This window comes from Sorex araneus, chromosome 1 (genome assembly GCF_027595985.1).
Source record: "Sorex araneus isolate mSorAra2 chromosome 1, mSorAra2.pri, whole genome shotgun sequence".
NCBI classification, from domain to species: Eukaryota; Metazoa; Chordata; class Mammalia; order Eulipotyphla; family Soricidae; genus Sorex; species Sorex araneus.
The window spans coordinates 229,133,169-229,152,201 of record NC_073302.1 but is presented as its reverse complement, the minus strand read 5'-3'; the positions used below and the strand labels follow the sequence as shown (position 1 = coordinate 229,152,201).

The following is a 19,033-nucleotide window of genomic DNA, read 5'->3' as shown; positions in this document are numbered from 1 at the left end:
AAAATACTTAATTCAGAGACTCACAAATGAATCTTGCGACAGAGCAGCTCACTGCAGAGATGTCTCTGAGCCTTGCACCAGGATGATTTCAGCAGGTCTCCTCAGATGGAGGACAGCGCCTACTCCAAATGAATCCCAGTGGCCACAAACCTCCAGAACCCAATCATGCCACCCTCACGGCCAATCTTCATAGGCTCGTCCTGAGCTCCCCATGCAAAAGAATGAATCCCCTAAAAAAACCAGCCATGTGGGAACAGGGACTGAAAACTCCAGGCCTCAAGGAGCCGGGAATGGGCTACCCTGGCTGTCAGGCCCATGAACTGAACTCCAGGTGCCATTTAAGCTCACTAATAGCCATGATCCAGAGACTCGCAATTAATCTCAGAACAAAGCAGCTTGCTTCAGAGATGTCTCTAAACCCCAATTATTTACAATTTTAGAATTCCAGGATGCTATTTTCTTTTAACTATTTTGTTGACACTGTGAGATAGACTTTCTCAGACATCTCATACTATTCATAACAAGCAATGCAATATAATAATGGTGGTGGGAAGGTGTAATGGTGGTGGAATTGGTATTAAAATATTGAATGTAATCAATTATTGTGAACAACTCTGAAAATAAAATTGAAAAATTAAAAAATACTTAATTCAAAGAAAGAAAGATAAAATTAAAGGAACAAATGAATATGATCATGTAGAAAACAAGTAACATGGTAAGACTCAGATCCAAGGCTAGAATGATATTACAGCAGGTAGGGTGTTTGCTTTCCACGTAGCTGACCTGGATCGAACCCCAGCATCCCATCTGGTCCCCTGAGAACCTCCAGGTGTGATCCCTGAGTGCAAAGGCAGAAGTAAGCCCCAAGCACTGCTAGGCCCAAAACAAAACAAAACAAAACAAATAATCAAAAAGAATAGGGTGTGGTCAACTATGTCCAATGATACAGAAAAATCTAAAAAAGGCAATTGACTTTGACAATGTATTATTTTAACATCAAAAGTTGTTCCAGTAAGTATCATGCCTGGGATAAATACCCAATTGGAGTAGGTCAAGAGGAGAATACAAAGTGAGATCCCACAGCCAGAGAATAAACTCAAGACATTTTGCTCTACAAGGGAGCCAAGAACTCAGATGTAGAAAAACTGGGGTCAGAGTCAAAAGGGTTTATAGTAAATGCATCAGAAAAGTGGGCGAAGTATATAAAATTGAACACAAGGGTCTGTATAGGATAATAGAATCAAGTAGCTCTCACAGTGTGTTAGGAAGAAAATAAATGTTCCTTAGACATTTGAGGAAAGGAAATAAAAATGAGTGACAGTGGGACAAGGGAATATAACTGGGAAAAGATAATTGGTGCTTGTTCTTGTAATTGGTACATTAGCAACTGGTATAGGTGCATGTAATTCGTACATTAGCAATCATTCAGAACGTGAATGCTAATCTGAGGCTGTGGCCATAAATTGGAATTTAGATTCATCAACCCAGTCATTGGTTTTCACAGTTATGATTATCCTTGGGAAACGTAATAGAGCACAAAGGTGCAAGGGATTAAAGGTGTTCAGGGGGTATAGTATAATGCTGGACCATGAACTCTAAATTAGATCAGAAAGGAAATGAGGACTCAAGTGGAATGGTTAGTAAAAGTCGAAGTATGAGACAGGAGTGATAGCACAGCAGGTAGAGGCGGCTGACCTGGTTTCAATCCCTGGCCTCCTGAGCACCACCAGCAGTGATTCCTGAGTGCAGAGCCAGTAGTAACCCCTGAGCATCGCTGGGTGTGATCTCAAAACAAAAACAAAATAGTCGAAGTATTAGACACTTGGTAAGAGCAGAGAATTACAGCAACGTAAGACTGAAAAGAGATAGTGTCAGAAAATAGAATATTTGAGACATCGGAACGTGGTGCAATTACTCTGGGCAAGGCCATATGATTTATTAGGGAGAAGACTATAGGAGCTAAGTCATTTAGAGGCCACCTGGAGGCCAGCGTGTTGAATTAATGAACCATCTGCGTGACTGTTACGGATGCTAGGAATGATGAAGCAGGAGTACCACTGGATCTGATCATCAGACAATCAAGATGACAGAAATGAAGAACAGAACTATTTGTGGGAAGAGTGGATCGACCTTTAAAGGTGTGAAAGTGATTTGGGTCCATTAGTGACGGTAGTTAGCAAGGATACATGTACTGGTCTTCAGACTTAGGCTGGTGTCTAAACAATGTTTTCCTGGCAACTTAGCCCGTGGCTAGTAGTCCCAGAGCTGTGCCTGGCATTGAGAAGCAAGGGGGTGGTGGGGAGCAGGGTATGGAGAGTGATGTCGTTCCTTCTTACCTGCTGAGGGCTTCAAGCCACACCTTGATGACCACAGCAATGGTGAACACTGACAGGAAGTCTAAGGGGCTTCAACGTTTCTAACGGAACCTGATAGGCTCTGTTTTAAATATTTTATTCTTCAATTGTATGCCTTGCATTTGAATTTTTGTCGCATATTACTAATTAAATTCAATTACTAATTCATTAGACAACTGAAGCAATTGGCACCTAAAGACAAAACTTTCTCCGACTGTTTGTCTCGGTGCTAAAGTTTACGTCAAGGGGATGAGCATTCCCAGCAGCGTGCGAGTGTTCAAAAAAAAAACTGTTGAAAAGCATTTTCTTGTCGACTTTTAAGTTAATCAAGGCAGGAGAGAGGCGCTGCCCCCTTGCCAAGGCAGCGGACTCGATTTGTGGGACTGATAAGCAATACTGAGACGCCCGTGAGATGCTCGAGGTCGTTCTTCCAAAGGGCCCAGGCATGCTTTCCAGACCCCCATTCAAACACGCAGGCTGGGTATTGATCGTTTTATTCCCGTTATACCGGGGAGGAAACAAGAAACACAAACAACTTATTTATGAGTCAGAAGTGGGTTATCACCGGAAAACAAACGCTTACTCACCCGGCGCTGTAAATCGGGTAAGTCACCTCAAGTACAGATTCCCATGGGGTGTTTTATAAGCATAAGTCATTTCCAAAGACTACCATAAAGTGTTTCTAACATCGCGAAACGAACCCAGCTGCAGACACTTCGGGGTCCACGAGCCGCGACCTCCGCCCGTGGTCAGCCCCGCTCAGGTCTGTGCTCGGCGGCCGGGGAGGGCAGCGGCGGGTGGCCCGGGTACCCCGCGCCCGGCGGCGTCCGGCGTCCAAGCGTCCCGGGCTGCTCGCGCGCGGGGGTCCCTGGTCCCTGCTCTCGGCCGGGGGCGTCGGCGCGTGCGGAGGACGGAGAGGCCGGCCCGGTCACCGTCTGCCGGCGTCCCACGCGGCTGGCGTCCCAGCTCGGTGGCGGCGTTCCCGGCCCCGCGCCGCGCGCCCCGCCCCGCCCCGCCGGCCCCCGCTCCGGGCCCCGCACGGCTCGGGGGCGGCCCCGCGGGCTGGGCGGGCCGGGGGCGGCGCCCGGGGGCGGGCGCGGGGGGCGCGGGGCGCGGGGGTCGGCGGGGAGCGGGCATGGCGCGCGCGGGGGTGAGCGGTCAGGGGCACTCGCAGCCGGCCGCGCAGCAGCCGGGCAGGCACAGGCACACGCGCAGCCCGCAGCCGCCCCCCGCGCGCCCCCCGGCCCGGGGCGGCGGCGGCGGCGGGCGGGGGCGCGCGGGCGGGCGCGGGGCGGGCGCGGCGGGGCCCCGCGGGCGTCGGGCGGCCGGGGCGGGCGCGCGCGGGCTGGCGTGGTCGGCGCCCATGCGGGCGGGCGGGCGGGGGGCGCGGGGTCCGGCGCTCACGCGGCCTGTCCCACAGGTCTGGCTGCTGCTGCTGCTCGGCGTCCTGCTGGCGCTGCCGCCGCGCGCGGGCGCCCCGAGGCCCGGCCGCCGGCGGGGCTGCGCGGACCGGCCCGAGGAGCTCCTGGAGCAGCTGTACGGGCGGCTGGCGGCGGGCGTGCTGGGCGCCTTCCAGCACACGCTGCAGCCCCCGCGCGAGCCGGCGCGCCCCCAGGGCTGCCCCGCGGGCCGCCCGCCCGCCGACCGCCGCCTCCGGCCGCCCACCCACCTGCGCAGCGTGTCCCCCTGGGCCTACAGGTGAGCGCGGGTCCGAGGGAGGCGCCGAGACGGCCCGGATGCACTCCGGAGCGGGGCCGGGGCGCGTGCGGGGAGAGGCGCGAGCGTGTTCGGGGCGCGCGCGTTTCCCCGCCGGCAGGGCGGCGCCCGCCCCGCTCCGGTCCCGGGGAAGAGGGGTTCAGGGTGCGGGAGCCCCGACCGGGAGCCCAGGGACCAACCGGTTTGGAGGTGGTGGGGGGCGGTGAAGAATTGCCGGACCGGGGAAATCGCGGCTGGGGTGCAAAGGGCGCGCGCGCGCGTGTGTCTGTGTGTCTATCTGTGTGTGTGTGTGTCTGTGTGTGTGTGTGTGTCTGTCTGTGTGTGTATCTGTGTGTGTCTGTGTCTGTATGTGTCTGTGTGTGTGTGTCTGTGTCTGTGTGTGTCTGTATCTGTGTCTGTCTGTATGTGTGTGTGTCTGTGTGTGTCTGTGTGTCTGTGTGTCTGTATGTGTCTGTCTTTGTGTGTGTGTATGTGTGTGTGTGTCTGTGTCTGTCTTTGTCTGTGTCTGTCTTTGTCTGTATCTGTCTGTGTGTGTGTCTTGTGTGTCTGTGTGTGTCTGTCTCTGTGTGTGTCTGTGTGTGTGTGTCTGTGTTGGAGAAAAGCAGGAGTGTGAACTGGGTGAAGCCGTGCTGCACGTTTGCAATGTATCTGGTAGGATGTTTGCTGCTCTAGGGAGATGAGGTTCAGTCAGAATCTTGGGCTGGAGAAGGTTAAGGTGCTTGCCTTGCACAGCTAACGTGCTGACCCGAGTTCGATCCCAAGCACCACATATGGTCCGCCATGTCCAGCTGGAGTGATCCCTCAGTGCAGAGCTAGGAGTAAACCCAGAGCACAGAACTGGGTGTGGCCCCAAAACATAATAAGGAAATGCAACAGGTCCTTGAAGGCAACCCCGCCAGGGCTAAGTTGATGAGGGAGACGCTGGACCACAGGGAGTGAGCTGGAAGATGGTGGTAGAAAAGGTGGAGTTAGGTAAGTCTGAATGATAAATTACACCAAAAAGCAAAAGCCTTTGGATTAAGTGGATGATGATTCTGTGTGAAGTGAGAGAAGGAGGGACATAAGGCATGTCCATCTAAGCCCAAATCCTTACTGACCTGTGATTTTGTGTGATGAGTAATTTAGCCAGTCAGTCTAGGCTTCCCTTCTGGTTAGTGGACCTCTCTCCCTCCTCCCGTCTGTAAAGAACTAAATTCTCCTGTGTCCACTCCTGGGGTTCAGATGGAAGTACAGGCTTCTCCTGCCCCATTCCGTTCTCTGGTGCCCCTGGTCTCAGCTCAGACCACTCCTGCTTCCTGTTCCTGCTTTTCTTCCGCCATACCTAAGGTCCAGAGTGGTGAAGCCTGATGCCATTCTTATTTCTTCGACTCTTTTGACATGCTAAATCACGTGGAAGAAACTTCTGGAATCTTTCAAGGCAGCAACTGAGTTTTGTGCCCTCTGCTTTTTTTTTTTTTTGGCTTTTGGGTCACACCCAGAGATGCACAGGGGTTACTCCTGGCTCTGCACTCAGGAATTACTCCTGGCAGTGCTCAAGGGACCATATAGGATGCTGGGAATTGAACCCAGGTTGGCCGTGTGCAAGGCAAACGCCCTACCCGCTGTGCTATCACTCCATCCCCCTCCCCTTCCCTGCATTTTGCATGAATTCCATCTCCCTGGGCAGTGGATTCCTCCAGACTCTGAAGAGGACCCTTTGTGATGCGAGGGCCTGGGATACCTGCTGCAGGCAGGCCTTCAGGACCTTTTCCTCTAGAGCCCCCCAACCCCCCACGCCCACACTGCTAAGGGGTTGCTGGCAACATTTCAGCCAAATAGGAAAACAGTGAGGAGAAAGTGTTGCTTTCTCCCCGCAGCCCCCCCCCCCAACCCACACCAACCCGACCCTCCCCCCCACGCAGTGACTCCAGCACCAGGAAATTGAGGTTTACATTCTGAATGATGTCAGGTAGAATGACCAGCTGGCATGGCAGTGTGGCGACACACGACAGCTTCCTGTGCTGTTGCCTTTGCAGCCTCCATGCAGGCTGAGCCCTGTTGAGTGGTCTGGCTCTGCCAGGGAGCTGAGGTGGCAGCAGGTGGCTGGTGCTGTTGTGCCCCTGGGTGTGGATGGACCGTCCAAGGGCCCTGCTTCTCCAGTGATCTAACAGGAGGGCAGTGAGCTTGCTAGCTGCAGTGCTGGCCAGCCCTGCTGGACACCACTTCTGCGCACTCTCAGCGTCCCACCAGCTGCTGGAAACAGCAGATTCTGGCACAGGAGTCTGGAGGCAGCACTGCTGGAGGGATGGGCACAGGCGAGAGGCAGTGTCTGGGCCCCACGGGAGGCTGTGCTCGCCTCTGGCCAGAAGCACGGGTTTAGAAGTGTTGTTTTAGGGCTGAAACAGAGACGACTCTGAAGTTCACTTTCGGTAAACTATAGTTTTCAGCTAGAAATTAGAGCCAGAAAGTAGGTTTCAATTTACAGAGAAATGGTTCATTCAGTAAATGGTGTTGGGATAGCTGAGTTACATTCACTCCTGTAGGAAAATAAATCCCAAAGAATTCAAAGATTTACATATAAAAATAAAACTACTGTACATATTAAAATGATTGGGGCTGGAGAGACAGGACAGTCTTGCATTCAGCCTTGCATCCTGGCAACTCTGGTTCGAATCTCCAACACTGCATAGGGATCACTCGAGCACAGAGCCGGAATAGTCTCTGAGCACCAATGGGTGTTCCCCCCGCCCCCTACCCCCGGAAAAAAAAAAACTCAACCACAAAGCACTGTTGATTGTATCATCTTGTACCAGAAAATAAAATAAAAACTAGTGGGTCACAGACCACTTCACCTTCTCAGATCATCAGAGCCAAGATGGGTAAACTTAGTTACATTATATCCTTTCCTGGCAAAATAAAATAAGAAAAATAGAAGAGCAGAGTGGAACAAATATCACAGCCCATGTCACCAGGGACTCAGTTCCTGAAGTGACCAAGGACAAACAGCAGTGCCCTAAGAGATAAGGAAAGGCTCATTCTTGGCACATGGAGATGCTCCACCTCAGGCTTAAAAGGTGAAGCATTTGGGGGGCTGGAGAAATAGTACAGTGGATAAGGCACTTGCCTGCATGCAGCTAATCTGGGTTCAATCCCTGTTGTCCCATATGGTCCCCCGAGCACTGCCAGGAATGACTCCTGAATGCAGAGCAGGAATAACTTCTGAGTATCGCTGGGTGTCACCCCAAAACAAAACAAAAAATGTTGCAGCGTTTTTGCGCCCTTCAGCTGTGTAGCAAGAACAAGAGGCTTAAAACGCACCTCCCAGTTGGAGGGATGAGAGCCCCCACAGCATCCAGAGAGGACAGTCGGGGATTAGCAGAACTGAGTTTACACTCTCTTTGACCCAACATTTCCACTTAGTGGTGTTTCTCCTGCAGCCTCATTTGTCCACATGTCAAATGGCACAGGTACAAGGTACTAGTACTCACAGGGCTGGTAAGGCAGTTAGAAGCCAGGAGAATAGCCACTCATGAAGGTGGATTAAAAATGCTACAAAAACCCTAAGAATGGAGGGGCACTTCTGGATGTGCCAAAAGTTGAACAGGAACAGAAAGGGGATGAGGAAGACTAGACTTAAGCTGGTGCCTGAGGTGCCTGGTACAGAGGGAAGTGGTGTCAGAGCGGACATGCTCGGGGTGTCTTGGAAACCGGTCATCATGTTGCTTCTGCAGAAGAGACTGTACTGGAGACACGAAGGAAGGAGTCTTACTTTTCCCTCCTTTGTATCTTCTGAATTTTCTGCATTGTGACAGAGTTCATTGAGACCAGGAAGAGAAACTCACTGGCCATGAGGAAGAGGAAGATATTGCGATAAATTAATGTTCTGAGAATATCAGAGGCTTTAAGTTTTCTGAAAGACAGTGTGAAGGACCAGGTCTTTCTGGTCCCATGGGGGCACCTAGCAGAGGCCCCCCTGCAGTTGACAGAGCCTGCGGAACCCTGAGCCGCAGAAGTGCCCTGGGAGGGGAAAGAATCGTTCTGAGCCCAGCGCCCTCCACATCCCGTCTGTTCCTGGCCTACAGCAAGCGCTGCCAGCAATGCAGCACTGTGCCCTGAACCCTGGCACAGCAGATAGGACATTTACCTTGGGTGCGACTAATCCAGGTTTGCCCCCTGATACCCCACCAGAAGTGATTCCCAAGTATAGAGCCAAGAATAAACCCTGGGCATCGCCAGGTGTGGCTCAGAAACCAAAAAGAAGAAAAGAACAAGAAAAGCAGTATCAAACTCCAAAATAAAAATATATTTTCTTATTTACTCAGTGGCATCATATTTGCTTCTCTTTGGCTTTAAAAACGTCAAAAATAAAATCAAGGTGATTGCCCATTAAGATTCTTTTTTAAGCCTCATGATAGACTTAGAATACGTTATGAGAGCATTTAAGTTTATGAAGGGCTAAGAGGCATTCCACTCATTCGTCTGGAAATTTCTGCCAGCACTCCGCTTTTACTGTTTACCTTTCCCGTGCGGGCAGCAGTCTGAAGGGGACTTTTCTCCGCCATGTGAACAGCATCACTATTTTCAGGTTCTGTCACTTTTCCAACACTTCCTCCAGACCATGCGAGAGAGACAAGAGATGGCGCCGAAGTGGATTTTGCAGTAAACAGCTTTGGGGATGCAAATGCCAGTGAGGGACTCAAGGAGACAGGCAGAAAGGAGAAGGTGGAGCCCTGCGGGCTGTGTCGAGGCATGAACACAGAGCAGACCCTGGGAGCTGGTGAGGAGCGCTGCCTGGTGGCCTCTCGGGGGGCTGCCCTTCATGGTGGGGATCCAGTGAGGCCTGGTCTCTCCCAGGCTGTCCCTGGGAAGGCTGGAATCAGGAGGCTTTTGCCTCACCCCTGCCCCCTGTTGGCTGACACAGATGTCCTGCTGTCACGAGCTGCTTCCTCATGGCTCAGCCTTCAGCATACATGCTGAGGGCACACACTGTCCCGTCAGCCAATCAGCCTCCATCGCAGGGCTTCTGTTCCGTCTAGTATTTGGTTAACAATTGGGGGTCATACCCAGGTGTGCTCGGGGCTTAGTCCTGGCTCTATGGTCAAGGATCTCTCCGGGTGGGGCTCAGGGGTGCTGCTAGCTGGGGTTGGCCTTGTGCAGGGCAAGCGCCCTCCCCACATGTTGTACTGTCTCTCCCACTGATTGAGGTTTGTAAAAGGAATATAACCTTCATTAATCAGAAATTAGGAGTATGATGTTAGAGTGATCCCATTGTAGCTGTCTCCATTTGTCTTTAAACACAGACACACACGCAGACATGCATACATGTACACACAGAGATATACAGACACACAGACACACATACACATAGACACACAGACTCAGCAGACACATTCACACACAGAAATACAGACATACACACTCTCACCACCTTCGTGTACTTAACACAACCCAGAACATGGGTGTCTCCATGCCCTGGTGGAGCCCGAGGCTGGGGAACCTCAGAGATGTCACGCGGACTGTGGCCATCAGGTGCAGCTCACCTTCCTTCCCACTGGGCGTTTGGAGGCGTCTCAGCAAGCATGTCTTTGCAATGTGGGAATTGTTACTTTTCAGTATTTCTCCTTAGCAAGCTCACATTTTTCTGGTCCCTGCTTCAAACCTCTGAGGTATTCTGATCGCTCAGAAACGAACCATGTCCACCCTCCAGAAGCTGCTCTTTCAGCATCTGTTCTGCATCACTTCATAGTGTGATTCCCTCCTCTTAAAGTAGAAAAAAAGAGGATCGGAAATGAGAGGAGAAAACAAGAGGCTGCAAGCACCCAGGGGCCACAGTGGGGGCTGTAAGGGGCCCGGCCTGAGAACTCAGCTGGTAGGACAGAAAACACTCCTCAAAAGAAATGACGTGTTTTTATTTTATTTTATTTCTGGCTTTTGGACCACACCCAGCAATGCTCAGGGCTTACTCCTGGCACTGCAATCAGAAGTTACTCCTGGCAGGGCTCAGGGGACCATGTGGGATGCCGGGATCGAACACAGGTTGGTTACATGCAAGGCAATATACTGTCAATCTAGCCCCAAGAAGTGGCTTATTTTTAAAACACTGGTTTCTCCTCACATAGAGTTTTGTGGATACTAGACCTTTCACTTGGCTACAGTGCTGACACAGTGTTTCGGGGGCATTTCTCTGAGTGCACAGGCATCACCAGGACTTAGCACCTCTGGTCTGGAAGCAGATGGCCCAGTGCCCTGGTGGGGACTCGCTGCCTGATTTGCATGCTTGGGTCCCCTGCAGCTGCGGGCGCTGCTGTGTTTCCTGTCACAGCGTGTCTCCCTTTCCTGGATCAAAGCAGGAGCAGGAGCAGGTCTGGGAAGGAGGCCTGCTCTGGAGTGGCACGTCCAGGGTTGTCGCAGCTGGAAGTGGCAGGGGACATTTCTGAGGAGCGATGAAGGAGAGACTTCTGACAAGCCTTCGGTGTTCAGAGTCTGAGGTGCAGTTCCCACGACGGTCTGTCCTTGCAGCCGGGGTATGGCAGCAGCCGCCTCCTTGAGAAGGCAGGAATCCACATTCCCAGATTTCCCTGTCTAGAGAGGCGGAACCTTGAGTGCACACCGGCCTTTTCCTCGGAAGGGCTGCTTCCGGGCTGCACCTCGAGGCTCTCCCTCTCTGCTGCTCTCTCTCCCTCTCTGCTGTTCTCTCCCTCTCTGCTGCTCTCTCCCTCTCTGCTGTTCTCTCCCTCTCTGCTGCTCTCTCTCCCTCTCTGCTGCTCTCTCCCTCTCTGCTGCTCTCTCTCTCTCTGCTGTTCTCTCCCTCTCTGCTGCTCTCTCTCCCTCTCTGCTGTTCTCTCCCTCTCTGCTGCTCTCTCTCCCTCTCTGCTGCTCTCTCCCTCTCTGCTGCTCTCTCTCCCTCTCTGCTGCTCTCTCCCTCTCTGTTGCTCTCTCTCCCTCTCTGCTGTTCTCTCCCTCTCTGCTCTCTCCCTCAGTGCTGTCTCTCCCCATCCCTGTTGTGTCTCCCCCCTCACTGCTGTGTCCCTCCTCCCTCCTGCTCTCTCTCCCTCTCTCCCTCACTGCTGCATCTCCCTCCCTCTCTCTCTCCATCCCTCTCTCCCCCTCACTGCTGCATCTCCCTCCTGCCGCTCTCTCCCACTGCTGCTCCTCTCCCTCACTGCTGCATCTCTTCCTCATTGCTGAGTCTCATTCTTGTCTGATTTTTGTCTGAGTTGTCAAATTCTTTCTGAGCCTCCCTCTGCTCATCCTGGTTCCCAGATGTACAGACTTTCGGTGAACGCTGGAGTCCTGGGAATGGCCTTAAACCTCCTGGGCTGGGCAACACTCCAGAACCACAGCATACCCAGAGCTGTCAAGCAGCTCCGCCTGTTGTGCCTCAGTTTCCTCAGGAGGAAAGGTAGGAGGCGGGCTAAGCTGACCCTTTTAGGCCACTGCTGACCCTGAGTTGGGCTAGTTCTGTCGCCAACTCCACTGACTCCCGCTTCAGGGCTGAGCTTACAGCCAAATTCGGGGCAGTGCCAGAGTCAGTCCCCGACCCACAGGTGTCGCCTGGACCTGGAGAGGCCCCAGGGCTGTGTTAGGTCTAAGCCCTCTGCGCTCCACTAGCCTCTGCTCGCTGCAGAAAAACATGTTCTCTGAGAGGCCCAGAGACTATTTTTCCAGGCTTCTTGCTAGCAAACCCGCAGCGCTCTGGCTTCCTGGGCTTCCTGGGGCCTTGCCGGCTGTGCGGTGGCCTGGCCACAGCTTCCCAACACACGGGACTGCGGTCTCCTGTTCCCCAACTGCAAGGAGTCCCAGGTAGGGCGTGGTATTGCTGAGGGAAAGGAGGGAGGAGAGAGGCGCAGGCTAGCCCCGAACTGCGGCTGTTTGGGGACTCACAGCAAGGCAGCACCAGGACGGCTACAGCTGTCTTCTGACGAGCATGCCCTCGGCTATGTCTGCGCACAGCAGAGTCTGGCCATCGCATGTGTCCTGCAGGGCCATGCTTTGCCTAGTGCCCACTGACAGCCACTGAGCCACCTTGAGGTTCAGGACCCCATTGGACCCTGTGCATAGGCTGAGCCTGGTGGGGCTGGGCCTGCTGGTGCCCAGCTGTGGGAGGAGACAGTTTCCACGGCTCGCCGCCCTGTTGGGGGTAAGTTGGCTAGCAGAGGGCAGTCACATTCCTCTGTGTTCCTGCATGTGCGCGTGCGCAGGCAGTACACGCACATAAACACACCCATGTATATGCCCTGCACGCCCTCAGCAGCAGTCTGGCCCCAGAATGTTCCATTGTTCCTCCAGAACTGCTTGGAATTGTTTCCAAGGGCCCCTCTCACTGCCGGTCGGTGCATTCCTCCCCGAGCTCACTTTCCTCTCAGGGCTCACCGGGCTGCCTCTCATCCTGGCCAGCTGTCCCTCACCCGGGGCCAGTTGTCACTCACCTCGACCAGCCTGCACACGTGGCTGGCCTTTCGTGGGAAAACATGATTTGTGTCCCATTTCATGAGTATATTTTAATTTTATTTCCTCCATCTTCACTAAGCTGCTGTGACTCACTGTTTCTAATGGTTCCACGGCCACATCTGCCATCACAGTGCTCTCTTCCCTTCACCAGTGTCCCAGAGACTGTCCCCTTCAAGCCCTGTTCCCCATCACCCCTGCACCCCTAAACTCAGTCTATTATGCACCAACTCGCTACTTTGTTGCCTTTGGCACTTTTGCTCCTTCACCATGTCTCTTTAGATCCCACCTCTGAGATGATTGCTCGCCCTCTCCTCACTGACTTGTCAGTACTCCCCAATTCCAGCCATAATGGCAAATGGGAGACTTTGATCTTCCCTTACAGCTGCACAGTATTCCTTGTGTACTGATGCCACAACTTCTCAATCTGTTCATCTCTAGTTGGACATTTGGTTATTTTCATATCTTGGCTACTGTTCTCAGCTCTGCAGTGAACATAGACGTACATATATCCTTGTGTTTGGTGGATAGATGCCAAGTAGCAGTATCTGGGGGCTGCATGGGAGTTCTGTTCTTGCCTTTTCAAGAAATCTCTCTCTCACTTTTCAGTGGGGTTGACCCAGATGACATTCCCCCCAGCACTGCTGGTTCCTGACTCGGCATCATCAGCACTCCCAGAGGCCCTGGGTTGGGACAGCCTTGGTGCTGGGTGAGCCTGTCTTTCCTGTGTCTACCAGACTCTTCTGCCCATTTCCAGCCCCTGGCCAGTGTCCTCCAGATCTGTCCCTGTTTCTGTCTGGAGTGTCTGCAGCTGACTCTGCTCCAGGACGTGTCAGGGAGGCAGGTTGGTGTCTGCTCCCTGCATAGCACAGCACTGTTCTGGGAGTAACCTCCTGGTTCCAGAGCCACAGCAGGGAGGATGGTGTCTGTGTCTCTCAGTGACAGAGGGCAGGGGAGGTGGGTGCTGTGAGGCCATTTCCAGTTGCACAAGCTTCTGAAGGCAGCGCTGCCTGCCAGCAGGCAGGTTTTCCTGGAACACACCTGCCTCTGACTCCCTCTCGTCGATAAAGAAAACCCCAGTTGCTGTGATGTGGGGAACTTTCCTGAGGAGGCCCTCTTCCCCATCCCCTCGCCTGGCCTGGAAATGTGCTGTGGACCTGGGCCACGGTGGTGGTGCTCTGGGACCATGTGGTGCCAGGGACTGCAGCCAGCTCAGATGCATGTCAGGCATGTCCTCTCTCTGGGCCCAGTCAGGGGGCTCAGCCCCAGGCACCTCGCTTGCTCCCCTGGTCTACGCACTCTCTGCCCTGCGCCCTCCTCAGGAGTGTCCCTGGAGCCACTTCCTGATATTCAGAAACCAGGCGGAGACTGGCCTGTCCGCTTGCACTCTCCATGCATGTTTTGTTGTCTCTGATCGACAGAACCCCTGGCCTTCCCCACCAGAACTTCCTCCTTCTTCCGAGCTTCAAATGCCCAGCCAGGGCCAGCCTCCTGGTTTTGTCATGTTTCTCACATGTATAATGTCCAATAAAGCAGTGACATAAGCAGGTGTTCCGGGGCAGCCTTTCCCATGAACCAGCAACATGTGAATCCGCGACGTTGGTGCTGGCGGGTCTGTGGGACACACAGTGCCCCTCGGAGTGCCCTTCCTGCTCTTACTCTGGTGCCCAGCCACTCCCTGAACGCTAGTCCAGGCACAGCTGGAATCCAGCCAGCACTGCCCCGCCTGCATATGCAACACATGCCACACCCACACACAACTCCTCTCCCTGCCTCGCCCGTCCATGTGGCACCCGACCCTCCCTCATCCACACTTCCTGGGCTCCAGACCCCAAGCCTGCCCGCACGCCCACACCCACAACCTTTAGCCCCCTCCCTGCCCGGACCCCATGCCCTACCTACCCCCACGCCCTGTTGGCACCCCCTGCCCACACTGCTCCTCGCCTCCTCCCCTGCCTACTCGCTGCCTTTTGTCCAGTGCCCGCTGTGCCCTCCTGTCCTCTCCTGTCCTGTCAGACCCACATACCAGGTCCTGCTACTGAGTCCGCCCCCCAGCGGGGGCGCCCAGGATAGATGGATGAGCACCTGAATGCAGTGTCTCTGGCTGGAGATGGGCTCCAAGCCTCGTGGAGGGCCTGCACGTGTCTCAGAGGCCCGACGGCCTGAGCCCACACAGTCAGAGCCGGACTAAGAGCTGGGGGTCCGAGCTCTGTGGGGACACTGGCTGGCCCCGCCTGTGCACACCTGCCTCCTGGCCATCCGGGGCCTGGCTGCTCTGGGTGGCAGCACTGGGCTCTGGGACTTGGAGGAAGGGAAGATGATCAGGTCTGGGGCGCGTTTCACTTCTCAGATTGCCCTCCTGGGGGGTCCTGCCCTGCTGTCCTCACCGAGCTTTCTAGAGGAGTCCAGGGGACCCGCACCTGTGGTGCAGACACAGTGGCCTTTGAAGACAGCAGTGAGTAGGTGGCCAGTGGCACTGAGCTGCTGACCCTTCCTTCCCAATGAGGAGGTGACCCTGGGGCCCAGTGCGGGGCAGTGTCCGTTGGGCCTTGGAGCTGGTTCCTCACCGGGACTGCCAGGACAGGTGTCTGGGAGCTGGGTGTGGGTGGGCTCCTGGCCGGGTGTGGCGCCCGGATGCAGGTGCGCTGGCTGTTCGCGTGTGGGCAACGTGCACGGTCCTCACTGCGCCCCGGCAGCCCTGGCGCTCGCAGGGAGAGGCTGAAGGAGAGCTGGGTACTCGCCTCTCCGTGGGGCTGGACTGGCAGGTCCGTGGCCAGTGCCCCCCAGGGGTCCGACCGCGCCTCTCTCCGCAGGGTGTCCTTCGACGCGGCCCGCTTCCCGCGCCACCTGCCTGAGGCCTACTGCCTGTGCCGCGGCTGCCTGACTGGGCCGGCGGGCACCGAGGACACGCGCTTCCGCAGCGCCCCGGTCTACGCGCCCGCCGTGGTGCTGCGCCGCACGGCTGCCTGCGCTGGGGGCCGAGCCGTCTACCGCGAGCACTACATCGCCCTGCCCGTGGGCTGCACCTGCGTCCCCGCGCCCGCCGAGGTCGCCGCCAGCCCCGACGCCAGCAGCGACGAGCCCAGCGACCAGCCGGGGCCGTGAGCGGAGACGCTCTCCGCGAGTCCCTCCCCGGGACCCCATCCCGCCTGCTGCTCCTGGGTCCCCTCCCCGGTCCCGCCCCGCCTGCCGCCTCTGCGTCCTCTCCCCACCCCGGGCCCTCAGAGCGCCCCACGTGCTGGAGGGTCCAGCGGACCCTTTCCGGCCAGCAGTGCTCACACCTGCTGCGGCTCTCTCCAGACTCTCAGCGGAGGAGTTCGGATGCAGCCAATAAATCTGTTTCATTTGGGGGCTACCCCCAACTCGGGCTGAGCCACGTGTGCTCCTGTCCGCCACCCCATACGCTCTTTCCTGGGACCCCGCCTGAGCTGAGGACTGAGCAGGGCCGCAGGAGCTCAGGACTCCCAGCCGCAGATTAGGTCTCAATCATGAGAATAATGTAAATGACACAATTAAACCTGGTTTCCACTGTTGAAGTTCAAGGGTGCCCGTTTGTGGATACGGATGTGGTGAGATCAGGCAACAGCAGAAGGAATGTGATTTCTGCCAGTTCCCGAGAAGAAGCCAAGTCTCGGCTCAGTGTCAAGGGCCTCAGGAAGGCCACAAAGGAGGAGACGTCTCAGTCTGTGACTTAGATAAGCAGCAGTGGCCTCCCGTGCACATGCTTTAAGGGACAGAGCGCTCATGCCCGCCTTCCGGCCGGAGGCTGCCCTGAAGACCAGGCAATGGTGCTAGCAGGCTGAGGCGCCCTTCTCTCTTGAATCAGACCTCATGGCCTTGGCTGCCTTTGTAAAAAACACTAGGTTAAGTAAGGTTTTGCTTTATCTTAATTTTAGAATTGAAATTTAAGTTAAGATTTGAGTTAGGGCCCAGGTATTGCTCAGTGGTCAGGCACATGAAGCCAAGTGTTCAGCCCTGGCACTGCCCTGCATCCCAGCAGCGTTACTGCACAAAATCCCCAATGCCACAACAGAGCAGGCGATCCAACAAACACAGCCAGGCTGAGCAATTGCAGAAACAGGGGAAAAGCTTAGTTTCTTAAGGAAGGAAGAAGTTTTAAAAAACTAATTCTCAAAATAAATAAATTAATAAATTACATTAAATAACTAATTCTGGGGCCAGAGCAGTAATACAGGAGGGAGGGCATTTGCCTTGCATGCAGCTGACCTGGGTTTGATCCCCGGCACCCTGTTGGTCCCCCGAGTAATTCCTAAGCGCAGTTGCTGGGTGTGACCAAAAAAGCAACATATATATATAGACTGGAGCGATAGCACAGCAGGTAGGGTGTTTGCCTTGCACACGGCTGACTGGTTCGATTCCTCCTTCCCTCTCGGAGATTCCGGCAAGCTACCAAGAGTATCTCACCCGCACGGCAGAGCCTGGCAAGCTCCCTGTGGCGTATTCGATATGCCAAAAACAGTAATAAGTCTCACAATGAAGATGTTACTGGTGCCCACTCTTTTCCCTTTTTTATAGTATCATTAACCAAGCCCAAGAAGATGTTATTCCCCGGTGTCAGTGGTACAGATGAAATGAAACTGCTGGTTCCCAACTTACTCTCAGCCTTCGTTTGACATAGTGGGAAGGTTTGCCGAGAAGACTTTAAACTTATACTAAATAGTGATAGTAGTTGTGTGTGCAAACCCACAAAGCAGAATCCATATTTTCCAAATAAATTCAAAGTGGGAAGTGACAGCTGTGGAGAGTTCTGTACTGGCCATACTGAGAAGGCAGATTTTACTGTTACTTCTGTCACTGTCACTGTCATCCCATTGCTCATCGATTTGCTCAAGCGGGCACCAGTAACGTCTCCATCATGAGACTTGTTGTTACTGTTTTTGGCATATCGAATACGCCATGGGTAGCTTACCAGGCTCTGCTGTGTGGGCGAGATACTCTCAATAGCATGCCAGGCTCTCTGAGAGGGGCGGAGGAATCGAACCCGGTCGACCGCGTGCAAGGCAAACACCCTACCTGCTGTGCTATCACTCTAGCCCTTTAGAGAAGAAAAAAAAAAAAAGGCCTTCCTAGTAGTTGGGTACTGGAATATGTTACTCCCTGGAGAGCAGGAGGTGCAGAACCAGTTCAGATCACCAACAAAGACACTCCCTGCAAAGAAAAACTGCCTCTCATACCAGTGATTGAGGTCACTGTTTTAGTGATTGAGGTCACTGTTTCGGTAATTGGAGTCACTGTTTCAGTAACTGCTACCGTGGGGTAACTTCCCAGCCACTTCTCAAACATAAATGCAGCAAGCATCAAGCATAAGTCTGACTCAGGAGAGCAAACTAGTTGCAGGGGGGTTTACCACCATCTGTACTAATCATGGAATTTAAATGAGCTGTGTAAGCTATCCCCTCTGAGTAGAACATTCATGCCTTATGAAAAACCTCAGTGAACCATTAGGTGAAAGACAAAGGTGAAGTATAAGGATGCTGATCTCGGCTGAGATTGCAGAACTCGGGGTTCACAGGCCTCTGCTCGTTCACAGAACAGTACCTGGACACTGGACCCAAACTATCTTCATGAAATCAGGCGAGTCAGAGGTGGAGCACATGCATCTGTGTGTGCAGCCCCAAACTCCATCCTGTGTACCAGTGAGCTTACACTGCTTGGTGGCAGTGTGCCCTCATTTGGATGTGACAGGGGTACCTACGTGGTGGTAGTGCAGGTTAGGGTTACACCCCAAGTCATAGCATATACACAACACACTTCATTCTGGTTCTCCCTGTAGGACTGTGATATCCGAGGGACGAAGACCCACTAGCGTAGTGCTATGGACTTCAGGAACAGGCTCAGCACATTTGAGTTGTGTCAGGGACCAAACCCGAACCCTCAAGCTTGCATGAGGTGTTTTTATTAATGAATCATTTTCCCAGGTGGGAGAAAGTGAAGTCTGGGGTGAGTCCAAGTGAAACTTGTGTCTCTCAGTGTAATGCTGGCATCCCACCCAGTCCCCACAGCCTGTGTCAGGAGCTGGCCAGAGCGACCCACTTTTCCTTCTTTGAGCCAACCATCATCAGGAAACACACTGGATCTAACCCATCATTTTGGAAGATGCAGAGGAAAAGTTGCAGGTAGCTTATAAAATCCTGAACTGGACGCATGAGCATAAGTTTGCTAAACATAAGTTTGCTAAAATTAAAAGCATGCTATGGGTCCAGAACACTAAAACACAACACCTGCCTTGTTGCTTACTAAACAAAATATAATTAACATTTTAATGAGTCAAACTTTGCCCCTCTCCTCCTACATTCTCTATAAAGACATAAGGTTTCTTAATACCAACAAATTGGAAAATCTAGAAGAAATGTTGCACTTACCCATCTGAATTTGGAACATTTCAACCTACCAAGACTGAATCATGAAGAAGTAGAAAATCTGAACAGACCAATCATACAAATCAAGGAAAGCAACTGACTCATTACTTAAAAACCTCCCAGGACCAGAGAGGACCACTAGTGAACTCTATTACG

At 53.6% G+C, this 19,033-nt stretch overlaps 1 protein-coding gene across 11 annotated transcripts; it reads left to right on the top strand.

Moving 5' to 3' along the window:
* Positions 1–3,447: 3,447 nt before the first annotated feature.
* On the top strand, positions 3,448–17,561 carry IL17D (interleukin 17D). Of its 11 annotated transcripts, none has more exons than XM_055134643.1 (5): positions 3,917–4,052; positions 10,397–10,573; positions 11,313–11,451; positions 13,107–13,206; positions 15,311–17,561. In XM_055134643.1, exons 2-5 carry the CDS (start codon positions 10,493–10,495, stop codon positions 15,600–15,602), a joined length of 612 nt encoding a protein of 203 aa, XP_054990618.1. In that variant the 5' UTR covers positions 3,917–4,052; positions 10,397–10,492; the 3' UTR covers positions 15,603–17,561. The 11 variants fall into 11 exon arrangements, 9 of the variants coding, with proteins under 9 accessions (XP_054990648.1, XP_054990612.1, XP_054990618.1 ...); XM_055134680.1 differs by having other exon boundaries at positions 3,925–4,052; positions 10,397–10,537; XM_055134668.1 differs by having other exon boundaries at positions 3,959–4,052; positions 10,400–10,573.
* The last annotated feature ends 1,472 nt before the right edge of the window (positions 17,562–19,033 follow it).

Excerpts from the sequence above, each read along its gene's own strand:
- IL17D (XM_055134637.1), top strand. The coding sequence starts at position 3,718 with ATGCGGGCGGGCGGGCGGGGGGCGCGGGGTCCGGCGCTCACGCGGCCT. Across the intron at positions 4,053-15,310 it reads GTGTCCCCCTGGGCCTACAG|GGTGTCCTTCGACGCGGCCC; the intron begins GTGAGCGCGGGT and ends CTCTCTCCGCAG.